This window comes from Haliaeetus albicilla, chromosome 32 (assembly GCF_947461875.1).
Source record: "Haliaeetus albicilla chromosome 32, bHalAlb1.1, whole genome shotgun sequence".
Lineage (NCBI taxonomy): Eukaryota > Metazoa > Chordata > Aves > Accipitriformes > Accipitridae > Haliaeetus > Haliaeetus albicilla.
The window spans coordinates 390,623-405,842 of record NC_091514.1 but is presented as its reverse complement, the minus strand read 5'-3'; the positions used below and the strand labels follow the sequence as shown (position 1 = coordinate 405,842).

The window sequence follows — 15,220 nt, the reverse complement described above, 5'->3', positions numbered from 1 at the left end:
ATGCCCCCAAAAAAAGGGTTTTATCTGGGATTGGGAAGCTGGCAACACTGGTGGGACATCAGGAGCTGGGAGGGTGGGGGGCAATGGTGCAGCAGGTACAGGAGACGCATGGCACGCACGACCATCCTTGCACGCGTGTGCACCTTGCATGCCCCTCTCCCATCTGCCTGCAGGGTTGGAGGGGCCGTCTCACCCCCTTTGCATCCTCTTGCAGGCACAAACCCCTTGCAGGTACGGCTGCAGGACCACTCCAGTCCCTGCGCGGGACGGGTGGAGGTGCTTTACAACGCTACCTGGCATGGGGTGTGCAGCACTGGCTGGAGCCTGCTGGAAGCCGAGGTGGTCTGCAGGCAGCTGGGCTGCGGGCCAGCCTTGTCGGTGCCCGTCGGAGCCCGGCAAAGCCAGGGGGACGGCCATGCCTTGCTGGAGGGGCTGAGCTGCCGGGGGACTGAGTCGCTGCTCCTGGAGTGCCAGCAGAGAGAGACAGGGCTGGGGCCGTGCAGGCAGGGCTCGGCAGCTGGCGTAGTGTGCACAAAGCCGAAGGGTGAGCACCGGGATGCTCCGTGGTGTCTGTGCTGGTTGGGGGGAGAAGGTCCCAAGGGGAGAAGAAAGTGGAAAGGTGGCACATGTTCATCCCCGCAAGCTCTTGAGGGCCTTTCCTGGGGGATGCGCCTCATTTTCCGTCACCCTTGGGAGCATCAGAGATGCTTTCCCGAGTCCAAAACACACTCACCCCTCCCATTTCTTCTTGGAGCCCAAATTTCCTTATTCCCCCCCACCCCAAACCCAGGACCAGCCCTTGTTTCTCAGATAGGTTGTGGTAGAGCTGGGACAACTTTCAAAGACGGAGGAGGGTCAGAAAAAAGCCTGTGTGAGATGTAGCACCCCAAATCCTAAGTGGGACAATGCACCAGAGAACTGATGGAGGTTGTAACAGCAGCAGGAACATGGAAGGTCGCTTTGACCCCTCCATCCCATCATCCACACAGGGAAATGGGTCTTAATGTGAAGACTAATTAAGGAAAGCCCATCCCCACCACGAGCTGAGCTGCTGGGGAAGGTCAGGCTGTGTTCAGTGTTAGGTTTTCTTGCACGCTGTTACTGGTCTTGGCTGGAAATGGGATCCAAAGTCTGTTCTCCCAAACCCAGGTGCTTCACCATCCTGCTCGGTGCTGATAGCACTGCTGGCCCTGGTGATGCTGCTGAGCGGGGTCCTGCTGTGGCTCAACCTGAAGAGGAGGTGCATGGCAGCAGCCGACGCTGGAGGTGACAGTCCCATCCCTATGTGTCCCCCTCAAACTCACGATCCCCACTCCGGCCACCCCAAAATCCAGGGGGACAGGGAGATGGGGATCAGCTCAGCATCTGCTAGAGCCTGGTGACAGCCCGGTGTCCCCTCCATCTCACAGCCCGTCAGCACCCCAGAGACCAGAGCACTTCGGCAACGTCCTTCCAGCCCATGGGGACCATCTACCTCCCCACCAAGGCAGAAGCCTCCGAGGACCCTGACACTGAGACAACGCAGCTCATGACAGAAGACACTGCCCCATGATACCAGCCCCCCCCAAGCTTGTGCCCCGGGGGTCGCACTAGGCTCCCGCTGCCGTCCTTTTCCCTAATCTGCCTTCCTGAAGACTGCAAAGCAGCAGCTGATGGGCAGGACATCTCAAAAGCAGCCAGTACTAATGATTTATATCAGGAGCCCTGAAATAGCCAACCAAGGTGGGGGGGGGGGTGTTGCCCAGTGTGGTGATGTTTATTTAACCCACCTTCACACCCTCTGAGCAGCCCCCGTGGCTCAGGAGGAGCCCAACAAACCTGGCAGCCAGTGCAAGGCTGAGCTAAAGGAGCAGAGGAGCAGAAGGAGGGGTGCAAACTAATTAAAAGGGGGTCCCCAACCCTCTAGGTGTGATGGGCATGAGTGCTGGGGGGGTGGAACATGAGCTGCTTTTGTGGTCCTCTGCCACAGCGTCCCCCAGACCTTGGATGGAGGCAAGTCCCCCCTTTTCTTGACCATGCCAGGTGCCAGAGCTGCAAAGTGCATTACCCCACAACCCTGAATACTCAGCCATCCTCCCTGGATGTGTTTTGGGATGGCCACAGAGCCCCATTTTCCTTGCCCTGTGCCCCCAGCCTGCCACCATCCCTTGGGGACCCAACCATGGGGAACCTCCCTGCTGAGGTTCATGGGGGCACAAGACGTGCTCTTGCCTGGTAGCTCACGGTTCTCTGCTGGCACCCCATGCCTAAAACCATGCCAGTGCAGAGGGACCCCGCTTTCAGCCTCATCTCAGGGTCTGTCAGGCTCGCAAACTGAGGGCTGTGCCCCCAAAGCACCTGGGATGATGGGAGGGAGGCCAGGAGGCCCAATAAGCAGAGGTCCCAACAGCAGGAGATGGCATCTACTAAGGCAACTGATGCCTTCCTTGCCAGAGACTGAAGTAAACGTGGGTGCATTGTGCTCGGTCCTCTCTCCAGTTTCCCCAAACATGACATCCCCAAACTGGAAGAGGCACAGAACCAAAGGTTTTTCCACCTTTCACAATGCTTCTCCTTTTTCCTGTGACGCTTCAGAGGGGCTGGAGAGCACTGTCCCCAAATTAGAAGCAAAATCAGAGTCAGGGCTGCTTGGGGCCCATCACATTCAGAAATAAATTGAAAGACCTCCATGCAAACCCCCATGCTCCTCACCCCACGTGAAGCTGTCTCCTAAATCCCGCCTGAAAAACTCCAGGAGCTCACCAGGTGCTGGAGCAAACATCTCAAGATGGATTGGAAAAGTTGGGCAGTGCCAGCATGAGATCATACCCCCCCAGGCCCCAGCTGAGAGGGGAGCAGAGGGTCTGCAGGACAGCCAAGCAGCACAAAACCTGAAATAATTTCCTCCAGCAATGAGATCATCCCTTTCCTTGCCAACTACCAAGATGGTGTTGGCCATAAGGCCGTAATTTGGTTATCTTATCCATTGCTTGGTGACCACACAACACGTGATCCCAGCACATGAAAAAAGCCTCAATTCCAAGACAGGCATCTCTGGGAGCAGCCACTCTGAGGCTTGAACCACCAGAGATGGTCCTCTCCCCACATCTGAAATGCAGCAGATCAGGAAGGTAAACCTCCCTTTGGCCTCCAGGATCCCAAAGGCTGGAGATCCCACAGGGCAGGATGCCCATCAAAGGCTAGAGCTTGTCCAACCACAAGAGCACACAGTCTAGCTACCACCTACCTAGTGCCACCTGAGATGCCCTCAATCACCCCAGACACTCACAGCAGGGCTGGCATATAGGACATCGGGACTATAAGAGATGTAGGCTCTCCTGGAAGAGGAGCTGAAGGTCAACTGCATACCCCAGATCATCTCTGATGGTCTCAGCAGTTGAATGCAACCCCAGATCTCCATCAATTGCTTGGACAGCCCTTGCCCACCACCACAGGGACATGTGGACAAAGCAGATCCCAGGATGGGAACCTGCTGAGATGTGTCCACCACCGGCTGGGCTACAGAGGATGTTCAGGGACAGGCTCAACCCCGAAATCAAATCACAACCTCACAACCTGCAGCCTGAAACAGCCTTATGAAGAGGCCAGAGCTGCCCCAGTGCTGTCTCAAGGGCTGAAATGGGGGGAAGTTGGGAAGCTGTGGGCCAGGGGAGACCAACATGACCAGGAGGCCCACAACCATCCTTGCAGGGGAATCCACCAGCCCAAATCCCAAAGATGGCTTGCTGGCCCATCTTGCACGCATCTGTGGAGTGCAGGCTCAGCAGCGCCAAGTGGGATCCACCCCATACCTGCGATTTTGCAGGTCTCTCCTTACCACATCTGCTGGCAACACATGCCAGGTGACTTCCCACACATGGCTGAAGGGCACTGGGAGAAGGTACTGGGTGGGAAGGAGGTAAGACCACCAAGGACTGTACCACCACCAAAAGCCTGTGTCAAGACCCAGCTAGACATGGCCATGAGCTGGAGGAGGTGATGAGACAGAGCCATCATTAAATAACCATCCTGTAATTAGTGTGCAGAGCGTCAAGGAACGCACACATCCCACCCCCCCCACCCCCGTTCCCAGCGCTACAGGGACTGTACGAAAAGGGGGGACAGGGTGGGACCTGGGATATCCAGGAGTCCGAGGGCATCAGCACAGGTGAGGACAGGGCTCCTGTCTCACCCTCGCGAGCAAAGGTCCATGTGCCACCCTCTGCTTGGCAGCCATCAGCCAAGGGGGCACAAATCCAGGCTCCAGCAGCAGCACAGGGGTAGTTCTGGGAAGCGAGAGAGGAGGAAGAGGATGATGATGCAGGGAGCTGGTCATGTCTCGCTTGCCCATACCCCATCCAGGTTCCTGCCTGGAAAGTCCCAGGAGTGGTTGGAGAAGAACTTACAGCGCCAGGTGTAACTTGCTGAGGCTCCCAAAATGGACGGCAGCAGCATGTCCCCCCCTTTCTTCTGCTCCCTACCAGCCCCGCCAGCACCCTGGGGCAGAAAAAAAGGGGATGATTAACTGGGTCATTAGCAGCAGCATGAGATATGGACGGGACACTTGAACCCAAAAAGGCTTCGGGGGAAAGGGAGGTGCCCGCTCCTCGCTCTTCCCCGTGATCCTTTCCGCTACCCGTACCGTTGTCGTATCTCCCTCCCAAAAAGACAGGCAAGTCTGTCCCCTACTGCAGGCAACAGCGTGCCCCAACTCCCTGGGAGCCCCCAGCCCAGGCTGAGCCATGCTCACTGGGATGACTGGGGAGGGGGATCTTGGGGTGACTTAGAGGGGGTCTCAGCCCTCCTCCCCACACAAGGGCAAAGAAGAGGGCTCCTGCCTGCCCACTGGTGGTGTGCCATGAGCCATGGCATGCCCACCAGGAGCTTGCAGCCATCCTGGCCCACGGGCTTGGGGAGGGTCCTGCTGGGATCCCTTGGAGGGAGGAGGAAAGCACGGCATGAGTCCAGGTTCGGCGAAAAGCTGGGGCTCAGGAGAAGTGCCGCAGCTTTTTGGGGGTCCACGCTGGCCCTCAGGCGCACGTACAGGGTCCCCCAGCCTGGGGCTCATCTGCTGTTGGTGGCGGCGTGCTTATCACCGCCGTGGCCTGACGACACCGTGGCTGCGCTTGCCGCGCCGGGGCTCAGCCGTCGCGGTGAACGCGCTGGTGCTGCAGCAGGTTGGAGGGATGAGCAAAGCCCTTGTCGCAAACACTGCACTTGTAGGGGGTCTCACCCGTGTGCACCTTCTCGTGCACGGCCAGGTAGGCCAGGTCCTTGAAGAACTTGTGGCAGAAGCTGCACTTGTAGGGCCGCTCCTGGCTGTGCACGCGGTGGTGCTGGAGGAGCAAGGAGGGCCGGGCAAAGGCCTTCCCGCACACCTCGCACTTGTAAGGACGTTCCCCTGTGTGTGCCCGCTCGTGGATCACCAGGTATGACGACTGCTTGAAGGCCTTCCCACAGGTTTTGCAAACGAAGGGACGCTCGCCAGTGTGCACTCGCTCGTGGGAGGAGAGAGCGTTGGATTGCTTGAAGCCCTTGCCGCAGAGCGGGCAGACGAAGGGGCGGTCGCCTGTGTGCACCCGCTCGTGCACCTTGAGGCTGTGCCCGTAGGTGAACTTCTTACCGCAGACCCCGCAGACGTGGGGTTTGTCATCGCAGTGCTGGCGCTGGTGGAGGAGGAGGGCGTTGGAGGTGGGGAAGTCCTTCCCACAGTCAGCGCACTTGAAGGGCTTCTCGGCGCAGTGGGTAAGCGCGTGACGCTGCAGCTCGTAGGGGGTCTTGAAGCTCTTGGCGCAGCGGGGGCAGCGGAAGGGACGCTCGCCACTGTGGATGCGCCGGTGCTCTTGGAGGTTGGAGGAACGCTTGAAGCGCTTCCCGCAGAGCTCGCAGCGGAAGGGTCGTTCCTCCGTGTGGACCAGCCGGTGGCTTTTGAAGTCCGAGTGGCGCTTGAAGGAGGCCTGGCAGAGGTCACAGCGGAAGGGACGCTCCTCGTTGTGTACCACCTCGTGGCTGAAGAGCTCCCAGGCCCGCTTGAAGGCCTTCTCGCAGACGCCGCACTGGAAGGGCTTCTCGTCCACGATCACCTCGCGGATCTCCAGCTCGCTGACGCCACTCGCTCCCCGTTTCGGATGGGCCGGCAGTCCCACCGCTGCCGCCTCCTCCAGCTCACCCACCGTGCTCCCCAGCACCAGCTTGGCGGTGGAGTAGATGCCACGCTCGTCAATCAGTTGCACAAAGTCCGGCTTGGGACGGGCATCGCTGGAAAGGGGCAGCTCGGGGGAGCAGGACCGAGACCCTCTCTCCTCCTCCTCTTCCTCGCTGCTCCGCGGCACCTCCTCCAGCCCATTCTCCATCGCCCTCTGTCTGAAGTCACCTGTCCGGCCCCAGATCAACCGCAGCCTCTTCCCCCGGGAGGGTCCCGGCTCTTCAGCGCTCTCCCCTCGTCCTGGGGATGTGGGGGCCCGGCTTGTCTCAGGCTTCAGGCACAGCCGGTGCTTCCGCCGGCATGGCCGTAGCTCACCCGGCACCTGGTGGCACGGGGAAGCTCCCTCATCCTCATCAGTGTTCTGGCAGGGCCTGCCTGCACCCCGAGGGGCGAGAGAGCCCTGCCCGCGGCAGCACCGTCCTGAGCGGCGTGGAGAAGCTTGTCCTAGCCGCTCTGGGGAGCCTTCTCCTGGCTCTTCTCTCGGTTGTGTCCCGGCTGTGTCCTCCTCCTGAGCCTCCTCCTGCTCTTCTTCACCTTCAGGCCCATCTCCTTCGGAAAGTGGGGAGAGCCTCTGGGAAAAGGGGGGCTCGCAGGCTGGGGGACCCAGCTGCCCTTCCATGGCAGCCCCTGCAAAAATGAGAAAGGAGAGAGCGTGAGAAAAGCAACAGGCTGGAGCAAGACGGTAAAAGAAGAGGGATGAAGATGAAGACGTGGGTGGCAGCAGCACAGAGGGAGGTCAGAGAGAGATACAGAGACATAGGAAAGGAGGGAGACTCTAGGGAGGAAGAGAAGGAGGCATAAAGACAGACACTACAGAGAGTTTGTAAAACCTGGCGTCACCAATCCCTTTCCCCTTCGGGGGATCAAGGTGACGGGCAGACCTAGCACCAGAGAAACGGCCCTGATCAGCACTTAAAAGCCTTTTTACCCATAAGCCTGTTACTAGCACCCACAAGCAGCTGCTATTCATAGCAGGGAGCAATTCACTTCCTCACAGGGCCTGCTCATAGTTACCTGGTCAGAGCAACAGCTGAGGGACCAACCTCAACTGTGTCCGCAACCATCAAGGGCCATACTGGGTGGCCGGCAGCTTCCAGGCAGGGCTTTGAAAAGCTCCTCGGAGGGTGCTTGGTCTCCCCGGGTGCCTACGTGACCCCTCGTCTGGGACAAGGAGCTGTCAGCCCTGCCTTGTGCACAGGCAGTGGATGTACAGAGGGATTCAGCCCCCAGCTCCTGGGGATTCAATACCACAACTCAGCTCCAGAGCATATCGGGGTGGTTTTTCAGATCACCTTCTCAACAAACGCTCCTCTCTTAGGCCAGTGTTTTTCCAAGCTCCATCAAAGCCCCCTGATACCTCTGGAGCCCGTTCAGTGGTTGCACAGTTCGACAAGAGACATCGGGCTCTGATATCCACCGTGGGGATCCCCTGGGCTGGATTTGCTGTCCCCATTTGGGACACCACGCATGGATTGGTTTAGCCAAGGGACAGGAAGAAGCACAATCCATCTCTCAAAACCCCACGTGAAATCACACCCCATGAGAGCCGATGCACAGACAAGAGCGACCAGCTAAAACAAGGAGGTCTCATCACAAACAGCTAAATTCAGGTGGTTCGGTCTTGCCTTCCATGTCCACAGACATCCTGGTGAGAGGCAGCGGGGTGGAGGGGACATCAGGAGCAGCAGATGTTTTAAGGGCCTCCAAGCACCGTGTTGCACAAAGGAGAGCGCTCCCACCGACACGACACCAACACATGAGGAAGCTGCCACAAAGCCAGATGTAAAACTGCCCTAAAGGTGCCCAAGAAGGGACTCCCGTGCGTGTGAGCAGGGAAACAGCTGCCAGAAAAAAAAGGCAGAAGAGAAGAAAGGTACAGGCTTGGAATACAGCATGCCAAAGCCTCCCAAAGACTGGTAAGTGCTGGAGACCTGCTGGTGCGTTCGGACCCCCAAGAACCGATAAACTTTGGGCACAAAGACCCCGCCTGTCCTGGTTTCGGCTGGGACAGAGTGAATTTTCTTCCTAGTAGCTGGTATAGTGCTATGTTACGGGTTCAGTATGAGAAGAATGTTGATAACACTGATGTTTTCAGTTGTTGCCAAGGAGCGTTTAGACTGAGTCAAGGATTTTTCAGCTTCTCATGCCCAGCCAGCAAGAAGGCTGGAGGGGCACAAGAAGTTGGGAGGGGACACAGCCAGGACAGCTGAGCCAAACTAGCCAAAGGGATATTCCATACCATGGGACATCATGTCCAATATATAAACTGGGGGGAGTTTGCCTCAGGGGGAGGATTGCTGCTTGGGAACTAACTGGGCATTGGTCAGCAAGTGCTAAGCAATTGCATTGTGCATCACTTGTTCTGTATATTCCAATCCTTTTAGTATTATAATTGTCATTTTAGTATTGTTATTACTATCATTGTTAGTTTCTTCCTTTCTGTTCTATTAAACTCTTCTTATCTCAACCCACAAGTACGACTTTTTTTCCCCTGATCCTCTCCCCATCCCACTGGGTGGGCGGGAAGTGAGCGAGTGGCTGTGTGATGCTTAGTTGCTGGCTGGGGTTAAACCACGACACCGCCAAGTCTGCCTGAGGCCACTGGCCCACGCTGGCATCTGCAATGTGGGGTGTAATTTGGTAAAACTCGGTGGCTGCTATGAACAGATGGGAGCCCACAGGATTACGGACAGCCGGTGATGTGATGGGGTCCTTCCAAGGGATTTTCCAAACCCCCCCAGCACACCATTATCAGTGGGAGCCTGCCATAGCTGGGGATGCAGCTTCAACCAGGTAACTGCAAGGGAAGGCAAGGGGGTGAGCTATGAGTGAACGAGCTAAACACTATTTATAACCACTTTGAGCCCATTAAAGCATAATGAGTAAAAAGTGCTCCAAGAAACCCTGCTCCTCACCCACACCTCCCACCCCTGGCCAGGTCTCAAGGTGCAGAGAAGAGAATTCACAGCCAAAGCGAGAGGGTTTCCAGGTGTGATTTGGCCTTGCTGGCACAGAGCAAGTAACATCAGCCCAAAGGGTAATAATGCAGGAGCACCGGGATGGTACATCCTGATAAAGCAAAGCTGAGGAATCTGACATCAAAAAGGGAGGAGATGAAGGTGACGGTCAAATATATTACAAACAGAAAAGGGTGAAGGGGACGGCAGGTTGAATAAATGAGAAGGCCAGAAGTAGAGAAAGCCAATAAAAACACCAAACCAGCAGAAATCCTTATTTAGATGAACGGAGATGACCACTTTTTGTCCCCTGCTGAGGCAGGCACTCATGAGACACTCCTGTTGTTGTTTAAACAGCCTAGCCCTGAGTATTTACCGCATGAGTAACGCTGGAAGCAGAGATGAAGGCTCACAGTTACCCTCTCCTGGGTCACGCTCACCTTTCTGGGATGGATTTAGACCATTTCTTGGCCAGGACTCTCACCCGGAGGCTGCGGAGCCCGCCCTTCCCTTTGAGTTGAGACATCAGGGTGACACTGGGTAGGAGGGATCAGAAAGCTCTCCCCAAGCAGAGGGGAGAACGAAACCTGCCATCTCAGGTCCCACTGCTCTCAAATGCAGGTGTTGAAAAAGGGGTCACCTGCGTGGGCCGAAAAGGACAGCAACAGAGTGGGCTGGGAGCGGGACACTGACACAGAGGGGGAGACTTGCATGAGCAGATGGTTGTATTGGGTTTGTATGGCAAGGTTATGGTAGCGGGGGGGCTACAGTGGTGACTTCTGTTAGAAGCTGCTAGAAGCTTCCCGACACAGCCAATGCCAGCTGGCTCCGAGACAGACCCGCTGCTGGCCAAGGCCATCAGCAACGGTGATAGTGCCTCTAGGATAACAAATTTAAGAAGAAAAAAAAAGTTGCTGCACAACAGAGGCTGCAGCTGGAGAGAGGAGTGAGAACATGTAAGAGAAATAACCCTGCAGACACCAAGGTCAGTGAAGAAGGAGGGGAGGAGGTGCTCCAGGCGCCGGAGCAGAGATTCCCCTGCAGCCTGTGGGGAAGACCATGGTGAGGCAGGCTGTCCCCCTGCAGGCCATGGAAGTCCACAGTGGAGCAGATATTCACCTGCAGCCTGTGGCAGACCCCACACCGGAGCAGAGGGATGCCTGAAGGAGGCATGCATGAGGCCTGAAGAGGGATGCATGAGAAGCCTCCACTGGAGCAGGCTCCTGGCAGGACCTGCGGATCTGTGGAGAGAGGAGCCCACGGAGCAGGTTTTCTGGCAGGACTTGTGACCCCATGGGGGACCCATGCTGGAGCAGTGTGCTCCTGAAGGACTGCAGCCCATGGAAGAGACCCATGCTGGAGCAGTTCGTGAAGAACTGCAGCCCATGGGAAGGACCCACGCTGGAGAAGTTCATGGAGAACTGTCTCCCGTGGGAGGGACCCTGCACTGGAGTAGGGGAAGAGCGAGGAGTCCTCCCCCTGAGGAGGAAGGAGTGGCAGAGACAACCTGTGATGAACTGACCGTAACCCCCACTCCCCGTCCCCCTGCGCCGCTGGCAGGGAGGGTAGGTAGAGAATTCGGGAGTAAAGCTGTGCCTGGGAAGAAAGGAGGGGTGGGGGGAAGATGTTTTAAGATTTGGTTTTATTTCTCATTACCCTACTCTGGTCTGATTGGCAATAAATTAAGTTAATTTTCCCCAAGTCAGGTCTGTTTTGCCCATGATGATAACTGGCAAGTGATCTTTCCCTGTCCTTATCTCGACCCACGAGCCTGTTGTTATATTCTTCTCTCCCCTGTCCAGTTGAGGAGGAGGAGTGATAGAACAGCTGCGTGGTGCTTAGTTGCTGGCTGGGATTAAACCATGACGGTGGTGAAGAGTCCCATGCCCGGCCTTTCATTGGAAACATGCTTCCCCCAGCTCCGAAAAAGCCAGATATTAGGGCTGCGTCTGCTGCCACCCAGACATCCAGCACATTCTGGCTTACTTGCCACTATGAATTCAAGCAGGATGATAAATTAAGTGTTTTCTGGCACCATGGGACAACTATGGCAAAGTCACTGAGAGGTTTTAGGGTTTCCCTAGTTGCTGCAGCGCTGAGTACAGCTATGTGGGAGCCCCTTGAGGCCCACCACAGTAGGGGAATGTTAATCAGGAGAGAAACGGAATGAGATGCTGGACTTACTGGGGGTCAGGAAGGATCCACCACCGCTGGCTGGTTTAAACTGAGGGGTTTCGGAGGAGTCTGCCCTTGGGGAAGGGATTAAAGTGTACACGCAGCACCTGTGGACCTCATGAGCCAGAGGAACAGCAAGGGGCAAAGCGAGAAAAGCACAAGGGTGGCAAGGTGACATACTTGGGGGAAAAACCAGCAAGCATCTGCCAGAGTGGAGCTTCTATGTGCCAAAGCAGAGAAGATTTGGTGGGTTCAGCCCAAGACAAGCAACCACAAGGGTCCCAAAAAAGCTTACGTGCTCCTAAAGCACAGCAGGAGAGGTATTGCCTGGGCAGGCAGCGCTGCGGCTGAGCCAAACCCAGGTGAAAACAGCTTTGGCGAAGACAGGGTGATGGCGAGTTGCCATTTTGGAGAGAGTCATGGGACTGATCGGGGTGACCAGTCCTACCCACGGAGCAAGAGCTGGGGGTATCAAGTGTAGCTGCGAAGGAATTGCTGCCCCCCAGGCTCTAAACAAGAGCAAGGAAATACGTTGGAAAGGGAAAAAGGATAATTTCAGTGGAAGGAAGGATGGGGCCTGTGTGGGAGCAAAGAGGCAGAGATGGAGAAATTCACAGCAGAGAAAAAGGCTCCAACCACAGCCGCGTAGGAGCTGCCAGGCCAAAAATACACAATTTTTTTCACCCCCCATAGCGTCAGTGACACCCCCCTGCTCGCCCAGAATCCCCAGTGTCCGTGGGATGGCCAGGAACTCCCCCGCAGCCCAGCCCCTCACCCCTTTTCCACTCCCCAGATACTCCCAGCATGGCCCAGTTTTTCCCCAGTATCAACAAGGATCCTCCCTGCATATCCTGATATCCCCCCACCCCCAAGAACACCACAAGCCCTCCCAGTATGTCCCAGTCTACCCTGGTATCACCCAGACACTCCCGTCACATCCCCCTCCCAAAACCCATTACAACCAGAACACCCCAGTATGCCCTGGTCCCTCCCCAGTATCAAACAGACCTTCTCATCTCATTGCCCTCCTGCCCCCCATTACAAGCACACCTTTCCAGCCTGTCCCAGTCCCTCCCAGTATCAACCAGACCCTCTCATCTCACTGCCCTCCCCCACCCCATTACAACCACACCTTCCCAGCACGCTCCAGTTCCCCCCAATATCAGACCCTCTCATCTCACTGCCCTCCCCCGCCCCACTGCAACCTGACCACACCAGCACGCCCCAGTCCCCTCCAGTATCAGACCCCCTCATCTCTCTGTGCTCCAACATCATTATAACCACACCCTCCCAGCATGCCCCAGTCCTCCCCAGCATCAACCAGATCCTCTCATCTCACTGCCCTCCTCCCTGCTATTTCAACCACACTCTCCCAGTATGCCCCAGTCCCTGGCCAGTATCAACCAGACCCTCATCTCACTGCCCTCTCTCCCCCCATTACAAGCACACCCTCCCAGCACGCCCCAGTGCCTCCAGTATCAACCAGACACCCTCGTGTCTCTGCCCTTCCCCCTGCAATTACAACCAGACTCCCCCAGCATGCCCCAGTCCCTCCCAGTATGAACCAGACCCCCATCTCACTGCCCTCCCTCCCCCATTACAAGCACACCCTCCCAGCATGCCCCAGTCCCCCCAGTATCAACCAGACCCCCTCATTTCTCTGCCCTTCCCCCTGCAATTACAACCAGACTCCCCCAGCATGCCCCAGTCCCTCCCAGTATGAACCAGACCCCCTCATTTCACTGCCCTTCCCCCTGCAATCACAACCGGACTCCCCCAGTACGCCCCAGTCCCACCCCAGTATCAACCAGACCCCCATCTCACTGCCCTCCCTCCCCCATTACAAGCACACCCTCCCAGCACGTCCCAGCCCCCTCCCCAGTATCAACCAGACCCTCTCATCTCACCGCCCTCCCCCTCACCATTGCAAACAGACCTCCCCAGTATGCCCCAGTCCCCTCCCAGTATCAACACGGGCCCTCGAATCTCATCCCCTCCCCCACCCCATTACAACCACCCTCCCCCCAGCACGCCCCACTCCCCCCCCAGTATCCACCAAACCCTCCCCGCTATCACCGCGGACCCCTAACCATTCCCCAACGCTCCCCCCCTCCGGCTCCACCCGGTACCACCAACCTCCCCCCCACCCCCTCAAGGCCTCCCCGTCCCACCGGGAACCACCGTGGGCCCCCGACCCAGTATCGCGGTGGATCCTCCCAACCCACCCACCACCCCGTGGGGGATGTCACGGCTTGGGACGACACGGGGAGACCCGTTCCACCCTCTCCCGTCCCTCGGTAAACCGCAGCCCCTCACCACACTCACCGGGCCCCCGCCGGTACCGCAGCCCAACGCCTCCCCTCAGAGCCGCTTCCGGCCGCGCTCGCGCGCTGCGCCGCAACGCTACTTCCGGGGGCGGGGCGAAGGAGGGAGTAGTGGAGCAGGGCGCATGCGCGAAGCGCGACGGGGAGAGGAGGGGCGCGGCGGTAAGGCTGCGCATGCGCGGGGCGGGGCGGGGAGGGGGGGAGAGCGGCGCGAAGGGGAGGGGTGTGCGCATGCGCGGGGCTGGGGCGGGAGTGGGAGGGGCTGCGTGTGCGTGTGAATGGGGACACGCGTGTGCAATGCGGGGACATGGCTGGGACACGTGTGTGTGCGTGGGAACACGCGTGTGCAATGCGGGGACGTGGCTGGGACACGTGTGTGTGCGTGGGAACACGCGTGTGCAATGCGGGGACGTGCCTGGAGCACGTGTGTGAGTATGGGGACACGCGTGTGCAATGCGGGGACATGGCTGGGACACGTGTGTTGGTATGGGGACACGCGTGTGCAATGCGGGGACATGGCTGGGACACGTGTGTGTGCGTGGGAACACGCGTGTGCAATGCGGGGACGTGCCTGGAGCACGTGTGTGAGTATGGGGACACGCGTGTGCAATGCGGGGACATGGCTGGGACACGTGTGTGTGCGTGGGAACACGCGTATGCAATGCGGGGACATGGCTGGGACGTGTGTGTGCGTGGGAACACGTGTGCAATGCGGGGACATGGCTGGGACGTGTGTGTGCGTGGGAACACACGTGTGCAATGCGGGGACATGGCTGGAACACGTGTGTGTATGGGGACACGCGTGTGCAATGCGGGGACGTGCCTGGAGCACGTGTGTGGGTATGGGGACATGCGTGTATAATGCAGGGACATGCCTGGAGCATGTGTGTGCATGGGAACACTTGTGTGCAATGAGGGGTCATGCCTGGAGCACGTGTGTGTGCATTGGGACACACGTGTGTCATGTGGGGACATGGCTGGGACACGTGTGTGCATGGGGACACACGTGTGCAATGCAGGAAGGTGCCTGGAGCACATGTGTGTGGATAGGGAGACACGTGTGCAATGGAGGGTATATGCCTGGAGCACGTGCGTGTGCATGGCAACTCGCGTGTGCTATGCAGGGACGTGCCTGGAGCATTTGTGTGTGCATGGGCACACGCGTGTGCAATGTGGGGAGATGGCTGCAGCACATGTGTGTGCATTGGGACACACGTGTGCAGTGTGGGGAGATGGCTGCAGCACATGTGTGTGCATGGGGACACACGTGTGCAATGCAGGGACATGGCTGGAGCATGTATGTGTGCATGGGGACTTGTGCGTGCAATGCGGTGACATGCCTGAAGCACACGTGTGTGCATGGGGACACCTGTGTAATTAGGGGACATGCCTGGAGCACATGTGTGTGCATGGGGACACACGTGTGCAATGCAGGGACATGCCTGGAGCACGTGTTTGTGGATAGGGAGACGCATGTGCAATGCGGCAACTTGCCTGGAGCATTTGTGTGTGCATGGGGACACGTGTGTGCAGTGCAGGGAGGTGCCTGGAGCATGTGCGTGTGCGTGGGGACACACATC

At 57.8% G+C, this 15,220-nt stretch overlaps 2 protein-coding genes across 4 annotated transcripts in view; one reads left to right on the top strand and one right to left on the bottom strand.

The window, feature by feature from the left end:
- Nucleotides 1-1,903, top strand: part of LOC104314536 (scavenger receptor cysteine-rich domain-containing protein DMBT1) — a 52,134-nt gene extending 50,231 nt beyond the window's left edge. The window contains exons 41-43 of the mRNA XM_069774778.1: nt 215-544; nt 1,150-1,266; nt 1,410-1,903. Of these exons, the coding sequence (XP_069630879.1) occupies nt 215-544; nt 1,150-1,266; nt 1,410-1,552 (590 nt within the window). The 3' untranslated portion in view covers nt 1,553-1,903. The remainder of the gene's footprint in view (nt 1-214; nt 545-1,149; nt 1,267-1,409) is intronic.
- Nucleotides 1,904-3,682: 1,779 nt separating this feature from the next.
- Nucleotides 3,683-13,725, bottom strand: LOC138683214 (zinc finger protein ZFP2-like). Of its 3 annotated transcripts, none has more exons than XR_011322864.1 (3): nt 13,642-13,725; nt 4,386-6,811; nt 3,683-4,265 (listed from the first exon to the last, which is right to left on the bottom strand). XR_011322864.1 is itself a non-coding variant. In XM_069774757.1 (2 exons), exon 2 carries the CDS (start codon nt 6,801-6,803, stop codon nt 5,121-5,123), a length of 1,683 nt encoding a protein of 560 aa, XP_069630858.1. In that variant the 5' UTR covers nt 6,804-6,811; nt 13,642-13,725; the 3' UTR covers nt 3,693-5,120. The 3 variants fall into 3 exon arrangements, 1 of the variants encoding a protein (XP_069630858.1); XR_011322863.1 differs by having other exon boundaries at nt 3,684-4,476; nt 5,024-6,811; XM_069774757.1 differs by having other exon boundaries at nt 3,693-6,811.
- Between the last annotated feature and the right edge of the window lie 1,495 nt (nt 13,726-15,220).